At 39.5% G+C, this 24,110-nt stretch overlaps 1 protein-coding gene across 1 annotated transcript in view; it reads left to right on the top strand.

Moving 5' to 3' along the window:
- Nucleotides 1-433: 433 nt before the first annotated feature.
- Nucleotides 434-24,110, top strand: part of KCNIP1 (potassium voltage-gated channel interacting protein 1) — a gene marked incomplete at both ends in the record, with an annotated part of 415,309 nt that continues 391,632 nt past the window's right edge. Inside the window, one exon of the mRNA XM_084268620.1 lies at nt 434-521. Within this exon, the coding sequence (XP_084124746.1) occupies nt 434-521 (88 nt within the window). The remainder of the gene's footprint in view (nt 522-24,110) is intronic.

A 24,110-nucleotide genomic window follows, 5' to 3' on the forward strand; every position in this document is an offset into this window, starting at 1 on the left:
CAGCTGCTTTTGTTTGCAGCAGTCACCACCCTGTGACTCCAGCATTAATTGCGGCATTAGCAGTGCCCGGTGTGGCAGCCTGCAAAGCCGGGCAGAGCCGCCCCGCCCCCTTTCCTGCCCGGCTGAGGTGTTGCCTCTGCTTAGCAACTTCCATCAGGGCATCGCGGCGTGTGTGTGCAGTGACGGCCGGGAGGCTGAGGAGGAGAACTCTGTCCTTAACAAAAAAGGGGCACGAATTTTTCCTCTCTCATCTTTCCTTGTGGTTGCGAGGAGGCGAAATCTCGGCACGGGGGCTGGGGTTCAGCGCATGAGAGGGGAGTTCTGCGTACGGCACAAACTGACGTCTCAACTTTGTGAAGGGCTCGCCTTTTATTTTTTGGGTTGTTATTCTTGGACCTCGCAAGAGAGAAGAGCCTTCCTGCCCCCTAGAACCATGAGTGGCTGCTCAAAGAGGTGCAAGCATGGGATTGTCAAATTTGCTCAGACTATTTTTAAGCTTATCACAGGCACCCTCAGCAAAGGTAAGAGAAGACATTTTCGTTTGTATTGTTCTTCTATGCTGGTAGCCCTTTGCGGGAGTTTTGTGCCCTTTAATGAGGCTTGTGATAAAGTTTCTCTCTTTAGACATGCTTCTGTTTAATTCTGGGAACTGTTTGCTCTGAAAGAAGTTGCTATATGCTGTGAAGATGTGAGTTATACTTACTGTAAAGCCTGATGCAGTTGACTTTAAACTCGTGTAGTTTCTGACTTGATTTGTCTATTTACCCTCGCTCACAACTGCAGTGGGCTATTTCAGTGTCTTCAAAGATGTGTTTCTGAAAGCAATCGGTGTGCAGTTTCAAAAATTCAGATTTCTGAACCGTCAGTGATCAGTACTTATCCTCGGTGTTATTTTCTAATTTAGTGTTTTTGCTTGAAGCACGTGTATCTTGGTTCTAAATCTAGGTCGCTGCTTATCACATGTATTTGAATACCTTTTGTTTACCTACAAATACATATTTGTTTTCTGGGCTCCCACACCTTGTGTGTTTTACCATAAACAAGTGGAACAGCACTAAACTTACTGTGTTGTTCTCTTAACTAAAGCCCAAGAGTGAACAAAGCAAATACTCTATTCTGCTTTGATAAACCTAGTAGTTCCTGGGATGATGTGCTGAGGTAAGTTGTTACCTTGCTTGTCGATCATTGCTTTCCTAATGATACTTTTCAGCACCACCTATTGCAGCTGCTTAAATGAGTATTGGTGGTCTGTTTGGGAAGATAGAAAAGTGTTATGCCTGACTGCTGTTTACCTGTTGAAATGTGGACAGTGTCTAGGTGAGGTTCAGACCTCTCCAAGTTTCACATGTGTTTGCTTGAAGAGGGTGTGACTTTTCTGTAATAATTCAGTTTGGACTAAATTTTAGTGGGGAGATTTGTATGTGGCTGAAGAGCATCTGTTACAATGTGGTTGGTTGGGATTTTTTAAAGTATGAAGCTTTTAAAAAATGTGTTTATAGTTAAGGAGCAAAAAAAAAAAGCATCTATTTTTCCGAGAAGTTTAGAATCCTCTGAGCTGTGTTGGCTGTCTGGAGCACATGTGCTCCTTGCGTGAATTTTAATGTTGAAGTTGTTTCTTAGGATAAGCTAAAGCAGGTTGGGATGACTTCTAAAATAGCAAATGTGAAAGTGCCAAGAACTGTTGTTACATGCACCTTCCTTTTGTAGAAACCAGGGGAACTTACTAAATCTGACTCTCCAGAAAAGAAATAAAGTCCTAGAATAGCTTTCTCATATTAACCATACTGGATTTCAGAAGAAATCTGCATGAGAGTCTTGTCTGTTTCACGTTAAGAATACTGGACAGGCTGGTTATTTTTAAAATCAACATTGCATCTTCTTGTACTTAATCATTGTTTTTCCACTTTTTGTCCTCTCTGTCATCCATAGACTGTCAAATGCCAGCAGAGGAAAGATTAAAAACTTGCAAAAGTCTGTCACAGAAAAGAGCTGTCAGATGTTGGTTATAATTCATGACTAATGTCAAGATGTGTCTCTTTAATATTAAAAACAAAAGAAAGAGTCATAGAAGAAAATACAGCAAAATAAATTAATTAGCATGGAAGGTAAGAGAAAGTAGCGGCAGGGTGCTGTCTGCAAGACCTTGTCCCCTGCAGCATGGTGTATTTGTATTGCATGTGCTGTATATGGTGTACTGCATTCGTGTTTTCTTTCAAGAGACAATAGAACATGGGTATATACTGTTATATTCACAAGTGATCTACAATAACCTCTATGCTGTTTGCTTTGAGCTCACTTCAAGGCAAGGGGAAGCTTGTGTTCTGCTGGTGTTTCCCCTGCGCTTCTGTAGAGCAGTTGGTCTAATGGGGAGTGTTCAAGCAGTTCTTGTGACTCTGCCTTCCCTTGGTGAAGGGATATTTCAACGTTTTGGTCTGCCAGTAGAAGAGCACCACACAGAGCTAGAGATTAGATGACAAAATGTCCAAAGCTTGCTTACTTCACTGCGCTCCCCCCCTTTTTCCTCGTAAAGATGTCAAGTGTTGTGTTCTCATTGTCTTTGCAGCCAATGCAATGCTATTTTGCAGTTTTTAGCTACATCTGTCCTATGGCAATATCTCATTTCAAGCTGCTTGGATTAGATAAGAGTAGCTTCCTAGGATTCAAAGCATTTAAAGCTCTGATAAACTTATTTTTCCCTACTCAGCTGCTTGTGTTTTGAACTGGAAGAACCAGATTCAGGAAGGAATAAATCATGTAAATGACTTTGTTTGCATAGATATCAAAGTCTTGTTACAACTAAAATGCATGTTTCCGTATTATTACCTATAAAATCATAACTAGAAAGAAAATTAGCAGTTTTGCTCAGAAGTGTTGAAATCTAAAAGAAGTTAAAGTTTTGTCCACTTATACGAGAGGTAATTGTTTATTTCTTTTACTGAAACTTCTGTGGGCAAAGCCAAGAAATATAAACTGTTCTGTATTGCTGCTATTATGGGTTTTTTAATTTACACTCTGGACATGCTCATATATTCAAACAGTATTCCCTATGTTCTTCATCCCACTCCTGCCTCATTTCTTCCATGCTGTTTAATTGGGGCTGGGGGGGTGGGGGGGTGTATTTTTACTTTAAACACCTTTTAGAAGGAAAAGCCTTTGAGAGGCACAAGATTGTTTCTCTACTTATGCTTCCATCCTTCTGAGGGTTATTGCAGTGGGAGTTACTCCAGAGTCCAGTGAGAGGTAATCCTTATTTGTGCTCTATGGCCTCTCCTGTTGTAATAATAGCATTTATCTTTACCCTAGATTACAATAACAAAATGAGAATGAGCTGTAGCTATCTGGCCCTTCCTTTTGCAACAGAGTGGCATGAGACAGCAGCCTCTCCTTGCAGACAGCACTAAGGGAATAGGCACACCTGACACCATTGTGTACTCACCAGCCTGTTGGTTATGTCCTGATTTAAATCTTTAGGAAATCTCAGTTTTACAACCTTGTAAAAGTTCATAGGTGGTACCTCTGCAGAGCTGGACTGTCAAATTTGGCAGTTTCACTCTTAGGTTTTCCAAATAAGAATGTGCTTAGTAACAGAGCAGAGTGTGAGTGGTATTGTCTTCACCAAAGATACCTCAACTGGGGAGAAAATGGGGGGCGGGGGGGGAGGAAGGTTTTGCGAGAGGTTTGGGTGTTCTTTCATGTTACCTCCACTGTGTCACGTGAATGGTGGTTCAGCGTCCATACCCTGGGAGCAAGTAGGGGTGGCACAAGTAAGTTTGTTAGGGGGTTCCTATTGAGCAGAGTAATTAAACAAGTCTCTGTGTGTGAAGATACTGCTGATGTCATTAAAAACCTAGTATAGGAGGACCTTGCTGAGTGACCGAAAATAAAGCTGGAATGAGACCTCTTCAATTTCTATTAAAGTGTTCTAATTATCAACACAAGAAAAGCAAAATTATTTCAGGGACCAGCTCCTTCAAAATGTTCCTTTGCAAAAGCAGATAAGCTTCTGCAAATTAACTACCCTTTCACCTTTGTTCCTGAGCTGCCCCTCTTTTAGTCTTGCTATTAAAATGCTTGCCAAAGGATCTCATTTCTGTTTGCTTGCTTCTCCCATCTCTTCTGTAAAGCAATTCATCTGGAACTGGTAATTTGTCCACTTTTCATAGTTTTAATTGCCTAATTATCTGTTTCACTGCAGTGATAAAGTCTTCAAACATCTTGCTCTTCCTTCCCACAGCTTCCCTCACCACAAAAGAGAAGTATTCCGAGTGGTTTATGACAATGTGGTCTCTCTTGACGCTTCTTTGCTAACTCAAATTACAGATAGTCTTCTGAGATAATGTGTGAAACGGTGAGGGAAGAGCATGGTCCCTTTAAGTCACATTCTGTCTGTCTCCTCTCAGTGGAAGTTAATTTTGTTCTTTTGGAGTATACTGGTACTGACAGGTATGTCTTGGTGACTCCAGCCTCTGAATATGCAAGGGTAGGGTGAATGTTGCTGGATGCCCTAAAGCTGCAGTTGTCCATGTGATGCCATGATTCCTGCAGTTATGTAATTCATAATAAGGGACTTTGATTCTCCTGTTGCTGTGTAGCCCACCTTCACCTCTTGAATTCTGGCTACTGCCTTCAAATTTTAAGAAGCTGTGGCCAAGAGGGCTCTTGTAAAAGCTCTTATGTGTTGATTCTGTCTTTATAATCTTTTTTTGGTGTTTTCAATGCTCTTCAATGAGGAAAGTGGTTACAGAAGCCAAATGAATAATGTACTTTTTGAAAAAGTATTTTTAGATCTTGTCCATGTTTTCTAAATGGTCCTGAAAAGTGAGAGTTTCTGTATGTAGAATGCAGGTGTAAAGTCCCACTTAGAGGGGGGCTGCCACTATGGGAGTCACAGTAACTGTCTCCACTGTGCATCCTGCAGAACAGCTCATGACTCCTGAAGCTTTGCAGTTCAGTATCTAATCTAAACTCCACCCAGTGGAGTTCTCCAATTTAATTGCATGGTTGGTAGACACTCTTCTGTGTCATGTGTATGTTTTTGCTTTGCTTTTTAAAATCCCAGTATATATTTTCTTTATACTAATGATTCCTTACATTTTGGAGACTCTAAGAAAAATACAGTTCTGTGTGGCACATTACTCATGTTTGTATGTTTAGGAAAAATGAGCAGTAACTAAATCTGTCTCTTCTGCAAATACTGTGATACTTGAGCAACCTGCATATGTGTATCTGCATTCCACCTCTGTCTCTCATCATCAGCAAGAAGGAGTGAAAATTGGTAGAACTCTTGTCTCTTTAAAAATCTTTATAAACTTCTGCTTGTAGAAGGTAATACCTCTGCAAACATACATCTCCGTGTGTGATAACAAATCTGTTAAGAACTTAATTGTTTGCAGTGGTGTGGCCCCAGAAAGAAAATATTTTCTTACCTTCTGGGAAAGTATTCAGGAAGTTTTTTCATGTTGTTTTGCAGTACATGTGTTTGTCATGTCTGATAGCCAGGAATGTTGTAGAACGTTAGATAATGTAGAAGTAGGAAAACCAGCTTATCTTCTGGCATCTATGCTAATTATATTAGGTATATCATCTGCAGTACTTCCACTCTGAAGATACTGGAAAAATGCAAGGTGTGTCCATTTCACTGTCGAGGTCTGTGTACAGGACTACTGCAATACACAGCTTTTCTAGAGAAAATATTGTGGGGTTTTGCATAACTGATGCATTTAATCTGCAGATTATGTAATAAAATATTTTTTTAAAAATAAACTAATCACGTTAGTTTCTAGAATATTTGAGCTGTTTCTGACAGTTTGGTATCCTATTGTGTATTGGGGATTTCTAGTGGTTTTGGTGGGGTTGGTTTTTTTTCCCTTTCCATAACCAGTGGGTTAGACAGGAATTCCTCTGCTGCCAAATGGGCTAAGGCACTCATGCTGTAGCTATACTCAAATGCTAATTTGCCAGACAGGTTTTGTCATTTTAAGTGGTGCAAAATGAATATGCCACAATGTATTTTGACCTAATGGACCCTATTACTATCTACCTAATTAATGCATTTAAGTGTAAATGGATAACTTCCAAAGATGGCTTTATATTAGTGGATAGTAGTGCATATTGAATAATCCTAAAATTAGCTTAAATTAGCATATGAATTGTAGTTTAAAGACACTTAAAGTTTTGTCTCCAGTCACTTCTCTCCAATTGCACAGTACTCGAAGGTGACAATAAGGTAAGATTTGTCTGTACCTTCCAGGCTCAGAAATTAGTCTTGAGCTGCAAGACTGTTCTGGCTTGAGCTATGTTCTGTGTGTAGCTTTAGGGCTTGTTCCTGGTCTCTAGAGTAGTTTCCAGCATGGATTGCCTTGATGCTAGCAACAAAATATGCAGTGGTGTTTCTGGTAAACATGCTGGGTGACAGGTAAAACTAACTGGTTTATTTAGCAGGAATCCTATTGTTAGGGCTGCAAATGAAATTATGGCCTGACTTTTAATATGGTGTCTGTGGGATTCCTGTTCTTGGACCTTTGCTTTTGCTGCTTTAATATGATTACTAAAGCTCATAAATGGTAGAGTAATGGAAAGCAGGCATGGGAATGTTTTACCTATGGCAGCATTTAAGCTCATGATGTAACTGGAATGAATATTCATAGCAAACTTCTTCCACGTTTCCACAGCTTTACTAAAAACCAATAGCATGCATATATAATTTGACTTTCTCTTCTCAGCTGGCTTTAACTTTTAATTTCCTTCTTTGTAATGACTGTTTCACAACATTTGGCTTGCAGGGCATGTGGGTGGAGTACATTTAATGCTGACAACTAGGAGTAAAGTAGTCTGAGGTTGAAAAGAAGAGTGATTTAATGCTTTCTTTTATAAATGGGAGACATGGTGCACTAGCCTTATGCGAGAGAAATTGCTACCATAGGCTCCAGGTGCTGATCTTGTAAAGCCAAAATAGTTTTGAGGGTGTAAAAATAAAACCTTGCTATATAATTTACATAATTGCATCTAGCAGAGTTTAATATAGTTTTTCTCTATTGCAACCTGCAAATTGTCCCAAGCATTTAACAGTCTAGAAAAGCGTGAGTACTTAAGTCACCTGCCTTGGAACTTTTGAGTGACACCTTCAACTTTCAGGTATATTTATTTTCAGATGTGCAGTAATGGCATGGTGTCTGTTTAATGTGTTCTTTGTTGTATGATACAATGGTGTTTTCTCTTGCTGTTCACAAAACATTGCAGAATCAGATGTTTGTTTCGGTTGTATTTCAAGATTCACATTTCAAGTAAGTAATGGAAGGCATAATGAATAGATCTACTGTGAAAGGAGTACACACATGGTATGTGTTTGATTCAGTGGCACAGCAACTATTTTATAAAGAAACTGTTTTCCTGAATCTGGCTGTGAAGCATGTAGAAGGCTAAATCTGGACTTGTCTGCTTCCTTCATCTTAATAGCTATGAGCAGATCTGCCAAAACTCCCGGTGTGTGGAAAATCATGTGAACTCCAAACCAAGATTCTTGGTCCTCTAGTTAAAATTTGAATCCCAGAAAGATTTACTCACTTCAACAGCCAAAATCTATGGAATTAGGGAGGTAGGGGTGATCATCTTTCAGGGGTGTGGGTGAAGCTGCTTCAGTTTACAGACATGACTATACAGTAGTGCCAAGATCTGGAAGGCGTGTGCTTGATGCACGACATGGAACTGCCCTGCGTTTTCTGCCCATCATTCAGTGTTCCTTCTAGTGAGGCTGCAACATTTTCCTCTCCTTTATGGGCTTCTGACTATTGCATGCTCAAAATATACCTACTGGGTGGCTAGCAGGGGTGGTTTTGAATTAAGGAACAAGGGATGTGTGTTACCTATTTGTCTCTCTGGATCCGGTTTTATTTGCACAGAACTCACCTGAATGTCAAGTAACACAATACTTGGCCAGAAATTCTTCTGTGATGTTTTCAGACCTTGCAATAGAAGTGTTGCCCTTCATCAAACAAATACCATTCCAAAAATCTCTTCAAATTGGCTGTATTGTCATGTGATCTGTTGCTGAGGGTGACATAGTGTTGGTTTTCTTGGTCTATAAGCTCATGGTTTTGGTAGAAATGCTGCTTAAGTTTTTATACGTTGTCTTGTTTATAGATTTTATTACCAAAATGTTGCATGTCTCAGGTGAATGTATTGCATAATGCTTCGTAATTAAAGCAGCAATTCACAATAGTATTATGTACATTATCCAGTCTAAATTAGAAAGCTGTATTGGCTACAAATGAAATTAATAATAGGTACCTGGGAGAAGCACAATAGTGGGAACATCACTGTTTTTGCAAGCTCAGTTGGAAAGATGGTAATGGAGGAGGATGCTTGGTGGGGGTGTGTGATACTCCATTTTAATATATGCTTCCAGTGTGTGTCTTCACTCTTCCCACTACTTCACAGACAGCAATTTTCATGGTTTCTTAGCAGTGCCAGTGGGGCACAGAAAAGAGGTGTCAATAGAGTGCCCTCTGGGGACTGCAAGGGAACCTTGTACACCTGTGTTCCCGGTGTTACTGTGTGATGTGGGGAGCTAGAGCAGAAAATGAATAGATGCAAATCTTCATCTGAATAGGTTATCTGTTGAAATATGTACACTGTAACAACTATTCACAAACAGGAGTTGCTGTTACGTGGCAGTTTATTACCACTAAAGCAGGGACTCATACACGGTAGATTGCCTGTCTTTCCCAGAATAATGAAATCCCACGTAGCAGTGCTGAGAGAGGTGTAGCCTGGTTCTTGCCTTTATGTTCTCAGCACCTAATGATTACCCATGAAGAAGCACTGCTACTGCAGGTTAAAGCTAGTGATGATTTTCATTGTGAGCCTCTGATGGTCTATCAACATTCCATCTGTTGCATGAAGTTCCTGAAATAAACTGGGAATAAGCAGTGTGACAGATTTTTATCATTTACACTTCGGTAAATACTTCAGAGGAATAAACATCAGATGTTCTACCTTAAAATGCTTAGCCTAATACTTGTTGCACCACCTTGTAGTAAAGCAGTAACTGACTTGACAAAAATTGAATAAAACCCATCTGGATGCAGTCGAATAGGCCAACAGAAATGAAAACCACATTTCCAAAGATAAAACTGCAGGGAGCTAAGTAAGTTTGAAGCTTACAAAGGCATAAAAAGTGAAATAGACATCTCAATTTACTATTTAAAGGCTCTTTGCTGTGATGTATTGATGTTTATCACTTTTATCTTAGTGTTTTTTTTAATCCCATACCTGTTATACCCAATACATATGGGGAGCAGCAGTTCATTAGGTTATGCATTTTAGGGAAACTCATATACAAGAGGGAGTCTTGGCTCTGAAAATGTTTGCCAGCTCCTTCGCTGCTCAATTGTGTTTTTATATTGATGCCCTGTAAGACGTTTTATCACTTCTATCATGAGATACAATTTGAGATTCAATGAATAGAAGCATTGAAACAATGTAATCCATGCTGCAGATGTGGTCATTCAGGATGCTGCAGTGATTGTTAGTGGCTGCATGGTGAGCTGTGATAACTGGAGTCCTTTCAGGTTTCCAAAGGTCTCACTCATGCAATTGAGCTAATCACTCCCTCAGAGTCTGAAAGAAGTGCTGTTTGCATCAAAGCATTTGAATTTATGTGGTAATACCTACTGTCTTACCTTGTGTTCATCTTGGAAAAAAATTCTGCTGCTTGTGAGATTTTTGGATTCTCATAAATATAGGCAGACAGGAGAAACGTGCTACTTCTGTGAAACTGTTACAAGCTCAAAGTATTTGCAATATTTCATGGAGAGGTAAAACATCAAGACCACAGACTGTCTTGTGAAGGCAGCTGTGATGAAGCTGTTCATTTGTCTTTATAAGATGAAGAAATGACAATATTAGAAAAAATTATTTGACAGTCTATAGTATGTAAATTTTATTAAAGCAAGAAAGGGGAAGCAGATAGCTAAGAGGATTTTTAATGATCTCTGGGTTTTTAAGGAAGTTGGGGGAAAGAAGTTAAGGCTTAAATGCTTTTAAATATTAATGTGTCTAATTGTCATGCAGCTAATAGGAAATGTTATTTAAGCCAAGAATTGCTTCAGATGGGGTACAGCAAGTCAGACTGTAAAGAGAGTGGCATGGATGTGGTAACAGATATGTAGGAAGCAATTCTACATAGCAAGGATTGCCAATGGAAGCTGGAGCCTACTCAGAGCTTCTCTCTCTCCCTTTTTTTTCAGACACTTAGTGTGCTGCCAGTATTACAGAGCCTAATTTAACAACTTTTAATGCTTTTGTAGGTTCTTTACTGGTTTTAGTCCCTCTTTAGACTTACCTGGCTTTGCAGTGCACTTGGTCTGTGACAAATAGGCATAAAATATGACATGCAGTATCTGTGTACTTGCGCTGTTTTACATAAATAATGAATACTTGTAAGAAACTTTGTAAAATGACTGGTCAATAGCTGTAGCAATGCCAGGTATTTCCAGCACCCTTCAGCCTAGTTTAAATCAGCCTTTGACTAGTTGAAGACCATTTTTGATCTTATTAAAGTAGTTTATCTGAGAATGACCTAATAGCATTTTTCTGTGCTGAGGAGAATAACCTAAATACAAACTAAGCTTTAAAACTTGAGAGCTATAGTCAGTGGTGGTTTGTTGGTAATCATGAGTTTATTCTTTGGCTATGTGTTTTCTGGTGTTGTCCTTCTTGGTAGCTGCACTTAAAGATGGATGATATTGCACTAGAAAGTCTGTTCCAGAAATAAAAACTTGCTATTATGGATCTGTAAACATGTAGATTATTATTGGAGGCACACTTTTCCTCTGGGAACAACAAAAATATTGGAGCATTGATTTGTCAAGTGCAGGTCTTTAAATTTAAAAAAACCCCTGTGGTCCAGTGTCCAGCACGTGAAGTGGTACAGGTCTGTGCAGCACTTCAAGACCTGATCTTGTTTTGGTACTTGATGTGCTGCTAGAAAAGAAGTGCTACCCTTGGTAAAAATGTTTGAGAAGGACAGTGTAACTTCTTTAAGTCTTCCTCCCTTTATTTTAATAGCCTTTGTCCACTGCTAGAGGTCCTAAGGGACAGATGTCAGGCCATGTATTAAACTAACTTTTCTTTTGGTAAATCATTTCATATGTTTATGAATAGTTTCATACGTTTCTTAAATATCCTGTCTTAGGAGGAGAAGGAATATGGTTTTTGAGAGGAGTTTGTAGGTGATTGTGAATAGAATTCTAGTTCTTTCAAGCTTCTGACTGAGATTTCCGACCCTCTCCATGTAGAAATACCTACAGTAAATTAAAAAAACCCCACACTTTTATGGTAATGTGAAAATAATTGTGCACTCTAACACCACATGAAGAATTGGATGAATGCTATCACTGAAAAAAATAAAACTTAGCGTTTCATTTCAAAAACCTAATATATTCTCTAGAGTTGTTCCATGCTGCTGTCTGAAGTACAATGTTTCCTAAGATTAAACAAGCTGGTGAGTTGCATTTGAAAATTATAGAACTTGTGGTAAATTCCTGACCCTGTGGATTGGTTGAAATGTTCCAAATTAGCTGAAAACAGTCCCAGAAGCCCAGTGAGGAGATGCACAAGAAGATGCAGGGAGCAGTGTTCATGCTGGGCAAGGCATCGTTTGATTTACATGTAGGGGTTTTGGTGTGTCGGGTGTTTTGGTGGTTTTGTTTTGTTTGTGGACTTTTTTAAATAAAGCCTTTCTAGTCTAGTTTGAAGGGGTGGGGGGTAATCTGGAATACTTCAAGGAATGCTGTAAATATTACACTATGGTTGCAAGGCCTGTAAGTGTTTGTTTTAATAAAGAACTACCACAAACACCCTTTACCTTTGAAGAAATAAGTGTGGAACACAGCTTGGCATGTGGTTCATCTAGCAGTGAAAATGAGTTTTGAATTTGCTGCCCTTATTGCTGCTTGCTAGATTAAAGGAGGAGGTACTCAGTTCATGGACACAGAGGAAATCTGCAGAACAGCACAGAGAAAATGTCCCTGTTTAGCTATTGGATTCCTTCGTCTTTGTGAACTTCACCAGTGCTAATTTCAAGGGTCACATCTGCCAGAGATGGGGAGTTTAGTCAAATCTCTACTTCTTGCCTACTGGCCAGGATACCTTGAGCTGTATAAAGTGATGAAGTGACTGGAAGTCTCTTTCTTTGCCCAACAACTGTTGCCACTTTTGATGTATGCAGTAAATCCTGTTTTCCTGTAAAAAGAAACCCTTCCTTCCACTGTGCTGAAGTACTTAACTGTACCTTCTTCATCTATTGCTTTTCTCCTCCAATTGTTCAGCAGTAATTTACTCCCAATATACCCTTTGTGTTGCCTTACAAAATGAGATTAATGCTAAAACCTGAGAAATGGCCCATTAAAAACCAAAACAAAACATTGGTTTCCCTCCTTGCCTAACACAAAAACAGCAAACTTCCTCAACTTGTGTCAAATGGTCTTTTCTGAACTGAAACAAAGATGAAGCATGTTAGTTCTGAAAGAGAATGGAATAAACTAAACTGTCTGTCCGAGCACCTTTCTCATCCCCGATGCCCTCTGTACACCTTTGAACATCTTCTCATAGGCCAGTTTGCATTAAACCCCCTTTATCTCTTGGTGTTTGGCATTAATACAGAGCTGTAAATGCAGAGAATTGAGCTGAATTTAATTTCACTGCTGTAATAATATAACTGAGCCTGGTAAAAAATGCTTCCTTTGCAAATATTGGCTTTTGTTAGGAACCTTAGACCTTTTGGAACAATTCCCCTTGACTTACCCAAGTAGCTGTGCAAGTTTTGCAAAACAATCTGGTTTTAAAACTGTAGCTTGAACTACAGGTACCAAAGTGTAGCCTTGTGTATCTCATCAGATAATCTTGTAGTGGGAGCCAAGAACACTGATGTGGTTACAAGGACTCATTAAACTAGCATTAGAAACTACTGTCTTGAGGTATTTCAGGGGGAGCTATAATGAAACATGGATTTGGTAAGAGCTGGTAGGAGTTTATTTTAAGAAGCGGTTGTGTTGTGCACCCAGATCTCACCTTGCTCTCCAAAGGGGAAGCCTGCAAAAACCTGCAGCAAGGATGGGGCAGCAGAGTGGGCTGCTTACAGAACTGAGAAACAAGAGGCTCTGGCTGCTCCTGACTGCATCTCATGGCAAGGGATGCTATCCTTAATTTAGAACTTAGTGGAAAAGAGAGAGTGGTATGAGGAGCCTTGTGTTTCATGAGGAATAGTTGGGGTTTTTTTAAAAACAAGATTGTGCATAGATGTCCTGGGTGCTGTGCCCACACACCACCACCACACCCCCTCTCCCCCCATTTTTTTGAGGAAAACAATGACTGGAAATCTTGTGGTTAGCAGTTGCTAAGCCTTTCTCTGTGAAAGCCCTGCATTGCAAGGGATTCTTATTTTCCTTATCCACAAAGGGATATTTTGCTTTTTGCTTCTAACACAGATAAAGTTGCTAACCAGCTACTGATACGCTTCTTCATTGACTACCTCGTATCACACAGACTCACAGAATCGTCAGGGTTGGAAGGGACCTTAAAGATCATCAAGTTCCAGCAAACATCTTGTATTTCATAATGTAGCACAATTTTAATACTCACTAGGATGCAGATTGCTAGGGGTAGAAATACACTTGCTGGCAACCTTTTTTTCTTTGTTCTTTCCAGTCTATGTACATTGGTAGAGGTATATCAGCCAACCAAAGTGGAAGTCATACGGTGTCCTAAGTGAGGGAGTATGCTGTATCTGACATGACAATATTAAAAAGCAAAGAATGAAGTTCTTGACCAAGGAAGAGGAAGGTCTGTAAGCTTGAAAAGGCATGGAGAAGCCAGGCAAAGAAATACTCAATGCAAGTGCTTGCCACGGTGCAGCTTTCCTACCGTGCATCTTTCCCCTGCTCCAGTTTTGCACTTATATTAAGCGATGCATTACAGAGATCAAAGGGCTCCCTTATGTGTTTCTTAAGCAACAATAAAAGCAAGACCAAAAACCCCAAACCTACTTCTGCCAAATGAAACTCTGTGAAGCAGCTTTTAAGTAGGATTTTTATCCTCTGGAAGCAAGTTTGTTGCTCCATGTTCAGAAGGGGAGTGTGATTTCTATAGCTTACTGACCAGAGTAGTTTCCAGGTGATGTAGGAGCCTTAATGAACTATAAAAGATTAAGGTAAGCCACCTTTACTGGTCTCTTCTGAAGTCTGTTGTGTAAAAACGTGTTTTTCACCTTAAATCAACTGACTTTTATGCATGGAAGCACAGTAATGCAGACTTTTCTGTTCCACTTTCTGTGTAGGAATGGAAGTTGGCATTTTTTTTTCTGATGAGAACAGCAGTAGCATGGGATAGAGTCTCAAAAAGGAGCTTATTTTGTCCATTTTGGTCTTGTTTCCAGAAGAATCATCCCAAATAGCTATGGATTTTTCTACCTTGTTTGCCACAACGTTATATCACACTAAGAATACGGAGTTGTATCCTCAGAGATTTTCAGCTTGCACAATATTGAACTTTTTAATTTTCAATACAAATTTTACAATCACACAAGATGTTCATGCTGTAGGAATTACAAAATGGGTATTTCAATTTTGAGATGCTGAAGGAGGTGGCTAGGGAAATAAAATAATTTAGGTGCTAGTGTGTTATCTTTTAATGGAGAAGACCCTTTCATAACTAAAGAAGTCCCTGTCATAACTAAACAATAGCTTAAATTTATGCTCAGTTTCAAGTCCTTTGTGTACAAAATTGACTTGGTTGCTATCTTACAGGTAAAGCATGAACAGTAATTTCACTTCCTCATTATTCTCCATCCTTGGGTCTGCAATCACAGACCCCCATGTCTTATCTGTAACTTAAACTTCATATCAACCTGTGTGTGTTTCTAAATTAATTACTTGATTAATTTATGCCCTTGCTTCTTGTTGAATTTCCAGTAATATAATGTGAGAAAGCCAAGAAAATTATCTGCTGGAGGCATTTCTTTTAACGATTTTGTATTAGTGCTACTGTGTCCCTGCACAGAATTCATTTGGTAGAAAGGCTTTATAGGAAAACCCATCTCTTGCCACTTGGCAGGGAAGATACACTTCTTAATTGTAAGCAGTGTAGATGGGTTTTAGTTTTTCTGCTGTACATTAAGAAGCAACTTTCTCTTACATAAGTTAATCAATTTGTACTTCTTTTGCTTAACTACCATTTCCCACCTACCCAAGGCTGCTCTTCTTGGAGCTGTGCAGGATACAAGAGGACAGCACACACCTTCTGGGTAGGTGGTTAGAGAGCCAAGAGACTTACTTGCTCTGCATATCAAATTGTAGCAAACTTACTTAGTTCATTAATGGGAATATTCTCTCCACAAGCTGTAACTGAAGAGGGGGAGGTTGATTTGGCATCGGAGGAGAACTTGGTGCTGCCTTTCACCTGCTGTTCTCTCACCTACCATATTATAAATGAGTTAATACTTCAGCCAATTTGCCTGATGGTTTCTTCCTGGGAAGTGTTTCTTGTTAGATTTGCCCATGATCTGTATTTGAAGACAAAGTTTCATAATGACAGTAATAGAAATAAGGGTGATACCTTTTTTTTTTTTCCAAAAAAAAGCTGTCATAACTTAGGTTGAGAAGTGAAAGGAGGATCTCAGTTTTTTTCTTTCTTTCAATATGTAAGGCATTGTAATGGCTTTATCCATCACAGGTGATGCTATTTCAGCTGTAATTCAGACATTTATTCAGTTTATGAATTGAAAGGTTTTAAGAAAATGTGACAAATATTACTGATAAGCCTTCATGCAAGACTTTCCATTTAGAGTTCCATAAGCTCAAAAAATATATGTAAAAATAAAAAAATACACATTTGATTGCAAATAGCCAGTCTATTTTAAGTTGGCTGCACTTAACTGTTGAGGTAATTCCGTCAGAAGTGCAGAATGAATTACAAAGAAATTTGTAGTAGAGTTTGTGGTCTCACATAGTATATGTGCCTGCAGGAATGCTGGGCTAAAGTCTGCTGCCTGCAGTGTAGCTGTGATCCCTGATCCTCCCTGAGATCTGTCATTGCGTGTAAATAGGTGTCAGTTGCAGCACTATTGCGTTTTCAGATCCAAGTTACTTCTGCATTGGTTTGACCAAGTGATAATGCCATGGCAGACTGCTGCACTGGAGGTTCATGCCTGCAGCACTGCCCCCTTCTTGTGGAAACTCTGGAAGAGTAGTGTGCTGGTCTTTTCTGTCATCCTGTCCGTCACACTGCTGAACAGAGGCATAACTGAGTAGATTGAGGGTTCCAGCAATCCAACACCTTCCGACATTCAAGCTATGCATGAGAAGTCATTTGCTCGTTATAGTAATAAAGAAAGAGAGAAAAATAGTAGCTTGTTATGCTAATCCGGGGGACCCATTGGTCTCTGCATGGGGTTCCTAGGCTCTGTTGCAACAGGAAGATTTGAATAGCTAATGAAATCAAGGAACACGACGTTAATGACACTTTATTCAATTCATTAAACTTCAAAATAAACTTTTAGAGTGTACCATCCTCACTCATCCAGAATGAAATGTTGTAAATGCAAACCTGTTGTAAATGCCCTAGCATCCTCAGTAATTTGAATAAAACCCTATCTCCTCTTTATGTAGCTGTGCCTGCTGGGGGGTATTGTGAAGACATTGTTACTGGAGAAGTTCCTTTTGCACTGCATGTTGTTAAAAGGCCCTGCCTTTCCATGGCCTGGCAGCTGCTGGTTTTGGGAGCCATTGCATTAGTGCACTTATTGCCTGCATTCCTGTAGCATACAGGAGACGGAAGAGAAAAGTAACTTCTTCCTCAACATCCCAACCACTGACCAGGACAGAACCTTTTGCTGCAGTTTAAGGTATCAAGGCTTCTGCCTTTTAACAGAAATTATTTTTTTGAAACCAGTTTCTAGAATTTGATGCATCTCTTCCCCTGAATGATCAAAGTGAAAAAATTGTTGTCCAGACCTGACTTTTGGGCAGGATGGGCTGTGCTTGTTGATGTGCTCATTGTTATTCCTGCTCTGTCCAGCAAGTGCAAAGAGGAGTATGCAGTGTGCTATATAAAAATGCAGTTGTTTTCCTATTATGCAAATAGCAAACACTGTGAGTTACATAGGCCAAAGCAATTATTCCAATTCACCTCTTAAAACACTTTGTTCTTTATCTGCTCCTATAGGCAATTATTTATATTCACAATAATTTTCTTAAAGCCCTATTTCTAAATGGCTTGGTGTTGAGAAATGCTCACGATAATGTGAGGCTCCATGTCCTATACTCCAGTTTGCAGCAATTCTCTTTCTATGTAAGTTTGCCTGATACCACACTAAGACTATACTGTGATTTACACATCATACACATTGTACAGATGTGGAGTGTTTAAGAGCTGAAGGACTTTGAAGTTTGCAACTTGAAAATATTGATGGTAATAAGTTTGGTCTGTGGGAAGCAATTTAACCACAGTTGTTCTGTGAAGAGCACCCAATAAATATACGTCAGGGTGGCTTATTACATGCTGCTTTTCAGAATGAATTAAGAAGTAAATTGTGCAAGATGCCAGCCAGCAAGAGCTGATTTGAGAAATGAAGGCGAACGGCTGCCTTTTTATTACTGGGCTTTGTAAAGCATCATGTGTTTATCTAACAGATCAAGTTCTGCTTGGCTGCAGCCTTTGTTGAAGGGAGCTGACTAATGTCTGAATGAAATCTTTGCTCCAGTCTTGTCGGGACTTGATTGATTGCCTTTTCCTAGTCATCTATTTAGTTAATAATAAATAATGTCTTCTGCTAATTTAAGCTAATTGACTTTTTGGCAATATGTGCATATTGGGAAGGAGAGATCAGCAGGTCCTTACTTCCCTAATTAACCTACCTTAGAGAGATGAGGTTCTGTGGGAATGCAGAAATCCCCAGACATCTCAAGAAAATAGTAACCAGGTTCTTAGTGGCAGTAGGTGTTTTGTAGTCCATGCTGAAAGCTAATCTGTCACTTGCATGAAGTCCAAGTGCCATGATGCCCTTCTATTATGAGTAGAATGGCCGAAATCTAACCTTATCAGGAAAACACTACTTCTCTGAGAGCCAGGTCCCAATGTGAGAACCAGTGTTTGGATCAGGAGTATTGTACATGAAGGAAGAGTGGAGAGGTGTCTATCCCCCCAGGAAAAGATGTTAGATGAAATTAGCTATGACACGGATTCAGCCATCAGAGTTCTCCAGTGATCAGGCAGATCAGAGTATTTTGAGAGACTCCTTTGAACCTCGTGACATACTCAAACACTTTAAGGACAGTTTCAGAACCAGGGATGATTCAGCAGCCGACCTGGGAGTTCGCGCCCTCACTGACTTCTTTCTCAGGACTAGGTAGGAATGGGCTCTAAGGCAGAGATCTCCCAATTCTCAAGAGCACCATATGATCAAGTAATTGTTGTCTGCCAGTGGTTAAGAAATATGGGTTATGGAATATTAAAACAGTAGATTGATCTCTCAGTAGCTTTGATTTCTTGAGCAGAGGAGCAGTAGGAAGTATTATATCTGAGACTTATAGGTTGTGAAATAGAAAATGGAAATGTTATGGCTTGTATTATGGAGAAAGAGGTTTATCATAATCTCTTCCAGACATAAAGTATATCAACTGTTTACTCAGAAAAGCAAAGTTTGGGACGTGTTTTTTATGTTGCGTGTTGGCTCTTTGCCCTAATGATATTGCATAGGACTTTCTTTGATTCGGTGATATTTTTCTATAAATGTCTATCAGAAGATGTATTACCCTGAATATTTAAACCCACACAGCAATCTCATGTTTCAAATGATGCTGCTGCAGTAATGCAGAAAAGATTAGAAATGGAAGTTGAGATTTCATGTGGAAATAGTTGTGATTAATGATGGGCCTGAAGGTTTGCTTCAGTGAGAAGTGCATTTTAATTGGTTGGGTTGATTGGTCTCATCATACATGGAGCAGGTGCATTAGTTGTTGGCTTTTTCTTTTGGGGTAGAGAGAGCAGGGGAAATGGCTGGAGTTGCAAAAGGAAAAATAATGCTGCTCAGCTGACAGGAGGGGGCATTGCTTGTGTCTGATGCACACGTTTGACTCCTCTTCCTATCGAGGAGGGTGTTAGAGGAGTGTTTCACTGGGATTCACTCATGTTCACAAGTTGGTTGAAGTGAGGTAGGTCTTAAAATGGTAATATGTGGTTGAAAGCTATAAAAGTGTAAACTACTATTTCTTATTCTCTGAATTCAGTACAATTGCGTTCTTTGAACTAACACTTTTCAAGTGAGACTTGTTGACCATTATCTCTTAAAGTCTCTTCTTTTAATGAAGAATAAAAGATCAGAGAGGCAAAGCTGGAATAGATTTGGTTTAGTTTTTAAGTGTTCCCCAACAAATGGTGATATGAAATATAAACCTCTCTCATGGCAGGTTTTTCTTTTGCATGCACCCTCTGTTCAGCTGTTTTCTTTGCATAGAGTTAAATGGTGCTGCAGATACCTTCCTTTGGAATGTATATCCTGAATTTCCTCAAGAAATAAACTGTGCATCAAGTCATCGAATGAAGAAAATGTGGAGAACAAGAAATAAGTGCAAAAGCAAGCCCTACAAAAGAGAAAGATAAATTGGAGAGGAAGGAAGAAAATAAGTGTAAAAAATAGATAGCTCCAGTCCGGCCTGCCTTGGAAAGTGACACTCTCATTTGTTTCTGCCAAAGCTGCATATAAACAAAAAAGAAAAATCCCGCTATTTCCATGATTAAAAACAAGTATTGAAATATAAGCTATGCTCTCTGATTTCTGATGATAACTCAGCATTAGTTCTTTTTATCTCCTCAACAACTTTCATAGTTTTAGTGGAACTGGAGAGCAGATTCATATTCCTTAAGTGAAATGTGTCTTACAGCCCACTTGTCACTTCTGCCAAAAATGATGTTCTTTTTCCTTGGTGTTTACACTTGCATGATGAGAGGTGCAGAGAGGCTGGGGAGGTGGATACGTCTGAACTATAATCTGTAAATATGTTATGTTGAAGGATTGCTACTGGCAATATTCCACCATCATTCTACCCTATTCAAACACTAAATATTACCGTTATTATTACAGGTACAGTTAAGAGAGTCAGAAGCTTCACCTTCAGTTGAACACTAGCTGGATTTTGAGGCAGAGTACTCCTCTGTCATCAGCTGAATAGATTGTAATTAATTTTTTTTTCATTATGAAATAAAAAAGATTGCTGAACATCAGTATGTGGTGTTAAGCCCTTAGATTTTATTACACCAAATTGCAGTATTTGTACATCTTTGGTAACTTTGAAATAGATGTTTATTCTGATATTTCTGTTTTGCCTTAATCAAATGTCAGTATTTTTACTTGCCATAAATGTATTCAAGGTAATATATAGCTCTTTATCCCAGTCAGTTAAGCACAGTGAATAATACTTGGATGCAGGTAAAGAATTTACTAATAAACCATGTGTTGTTAATCTTATTTGTTCAGAACTGCATGATATTAGGGTGGACTGAGAGTTGTTGGTAGCGTTAGATGAAGGCATTTGTTAAACAATAGGGTTCACAGTCCTATATGAAGAAAGGAGAGTAATAGCACTATGAGAATAATGGGCTTTAAAAGAGATTTTGGCAGGCTTGGGAAGCTGATATTTAGTCTTCTGGGAAGATAATATTAAGGAAGGTGGTTGCTGCTGGAAAGGGCAGGCAATGATCCCGATGGTATGGAAAGATAAGCACCATAAGAGACTAATACAGATGAAATAGTGGAAGCATGTTGGGATAAGATCAGAAAGGCCAAGGTGCAAAATGAGTTATTGCAAGTGGCAAGGAACTGAAGAGACAGCAATAAAAGTTTCTAAAAATACATTTGAAATGAGAAAGACAACAGACAAGGATCATGAGTGCTTAGTGGCTCAGGGCTGAAGTAATGGCTGATTCTTCCTTTAGCCTTCAAAAAACCATTTTATGTGACCTGTTACTTTGCACAATTAATTGCTGCAAGGAAAGAGAAGTGCAGATGGGAACAATGGCTTACAAATATTTAGGTAGATCAGACCAGATTGCATTCAAAAGCCCAGCTGTTTGAGAGATGAGCCAGCTCTGAAATTATTTCCTCTTCACCATTCTGTTCTCTGCCCATGCAAGAAGCACTACACCATAGCTAGTCAGCTTTGTTTTGTCAAAAATCATATGTGCAAAACCCACTTGTGCTTTTGTTAGCACATTCTTAGTGGGGATGCTGGGAACAGTAAATGCAGTGCTGCTTTATTAGCTTGGGGTTTTTTTGGGGGGTGGGTTTTTTGTTTTGTGTTTAAGTACTATACCTGACATAAGCCAAGTAAATTAGTTGTTGAAAATGTTGTTAAAAATCCATTTTAAAAATATATCTATTTAAATACATGACTAGATCAACTATGGGCTGAACCTAGTGATACATTGCTCTGGTTAGGTGTATGTGGTTAGGGACTCTGCTGTGTTACAGCTGGTGAGGTAAAGTGACAGAAACTGGGATTAGGATCATGGTGGCACACTAACTTCATAGAGCAAGTGTTAATGTTCAGTATCATATGAAAATTGGTAGTATTCTAGGAGGGAGATTGGAGATTGTTCTTCCTTCTGAGCACTTATAACTACCTTTCTGAAGTGCCTTTGCCTGATTAGTTTACTAGTGCTAACTTCACTCTTTTTTTAAAATCCTTTTCCTGCCCTATTATCAGTTTGTCAGTGACTGTGGAGTGTCTGGTGGTTTTATATTTATATATATAGAAGGCTTTTAGAAGGTTTTGTTGGATTATTTTGGGGGTGGGGTGTGGTTGTTTTCTTGTGTTTAGTATTTGCTTTGTTGTTAGTGTGTTTTTTCCTAAACTGTGCTGCTTCTGGCAAAGGAAATCTCTTGTTCAGTTTTTGAGCTGTTCTCTTTCTATTGCAAACTTGCTTCCAGGTAGTGTTAGGATATGGTCCCCCATGGGTGGGACTTGGGAGAAAGCACAACTGCTTTACAGTAGCAACTCCGATGGGCAGCAGTTCTGCTTGTATTTCCAGCAACTAGGAAGTATAAGGCAGATACAGATGCCTCTGGTCTCCTGTATGGGATCCTTTTTTTTTTTTTTTTCAAACACAGTGAAACACATGAATGGTCCTATGGAAGTAATTGTGTTTTCTAGTCACTTAGCTCTTGAATACTAGAAAAAGCTTTTACTGTTTCTTACAGCCTGGATTTGTGCCTTTGTTTTTCACTGTCAAGTAATCATAGAATCACAGGGGTTTGAAGGGACCTCGAGAGATCATCGGGTCCAACCCCCCCTGCCAAAGCAGCTCCCCAGCTCATATTGCACAGGTTGGCGCCCAGACGGGGCTGGAATATCTCCAGAGATGGAGACCCCACACCCCCTGGGCAGCCTGTCCCAGGGCTCCCTCACCCTCACTGGGGAAGAGTTCTTCCCCATGTTGGTGCAGAACTCCCTGTGCTCCAACTTGCAGCCATTGCCCCTTGTCCTGTCCCCACAGACACTGAAAAGGGGCTGCCCATTTCCCCCTGCATCCCATACTTAAGATATTTATAAACATTAATAAGGTCCCCCCTTAGTCTTTTCTCCAGGCTGAACAGCCCCAGCTCACTCAGCCTTTCCTCACAGGGGAGATGCTCCAGGCCCTTAATCATCTTTATACCCTTCTGTGGACTCTCTCCAGGAGATCCCTGTCCTTTTTATACCAGGGAGCCCAGAACTGGACACAACACTCCAGGTGGGGCCTGACCAGGGCAGAGCAGAGGGGGAGGATCCCCTCCTTCGACCTGCTGGTCACACTCCTCCTAAAATTCTTCATTTTTAAATTTATATTTCTGACTACTGCAATCAGACATCAGTGTCTGCTTTTGACATGGGATTAAGTTTTGTTGAGAAGATGGAGGCAATAGAATTACACTTGATCTCCCAATTTTTTTCCTGTTTTTAATCCATTAATAGGCATAACTATATTCCTGTACATTGCTATGATTTGAAATCAGAAGTGTGATCAGTTTGAGTTTTAAATTTTTTTATACTACCTTCCTGCAGAACCTTGATATTTAAAAGCCGTGTAAAATACTTGCTTTCAACATCTTCTGAGAGACTTTAAATGTCAGGTGAATGGGTGATTTGCTGCATTTCCATGTTGATAAATTCTCTGCAAACATGAACCTAAACAGTGCTGATTTTCAGAATATAAAGTAATGGAAAAAGCATGTTGTTAATCTTGTTCCAAACCAGCTACTGTAGGTTTTTATTAATATCTTTTAAAAACTCCTGTTTTCCAGTGAAGAACCAGCTGGGCATCAGACTTCCTGTATTGATCCATTCATTGAACTTTTAAAGATGCTGTGAGACTACAGGAGTTTTTAATGTATTAGAATTTTTTTTCAAGTGGTGGCTGAAGACTGGGCTTCAGTTACTTCATGTCCCATGCTGACAACCCCATGTTTACACAGTGCAATCTGGTATTTTTGGATCGTATTGTGTGGAGGGCACCCAGCCTACAGCCTCCCATCAGCTGTGGCTGAGCCAGTTGTTCTAGTGTCCTGTTGATTTCTATGGCAGCATGTGACTGGAAAGGTCTGTTATGCAACAAGAGATTTGTATTTTTATGACTTGCCTTGCCTGAAAGGCGGTTCTTTTTCCTCCTTTTAAAAAACAAAACCATCACCACCACCAAAAACACCCCTGGCTTGATTTAGTGTCCTAAATTGACTATTCTAAAACACTCGCCTACAAATACCAATAGTAAGGGGCCTTTGGGGTCATTTGAGGGTTTTTTGTTGCCCTTTAAAGGCTTTTCTGTACCTTATGTTCGTGGTTTTTTTGTCTCCTGCATTTTGAGAGCTTTGCACAACACTTGTCTGTGACAGCACATTTCTGAGACACGAGTGTATTGCTGAAGGTGTTACATGACCTTTATGGTCAGGATTGTGGCTCTTCTGTTTCACTCGAAGATTTCCAGAACACCCACAGTGCTCATGTGCTCTTTAGTCCATAAAAATATTTTGATGATTCTAAAGGAAGCTGCTTTTAGGCACAATGTTGTGTAGAGAATGT

This window comes from Gallinula chloropus (assembly GCF_964237585.1).
Source record: "Gallinula chloropus genome assembly, chromosome: 10".
Classification (NCBI taxonomy): Eukaryota; Metazoa; Chordata; class Aves; order Gruiformes; family Rallidae; genus Gallinula; species Gallinula chloropus.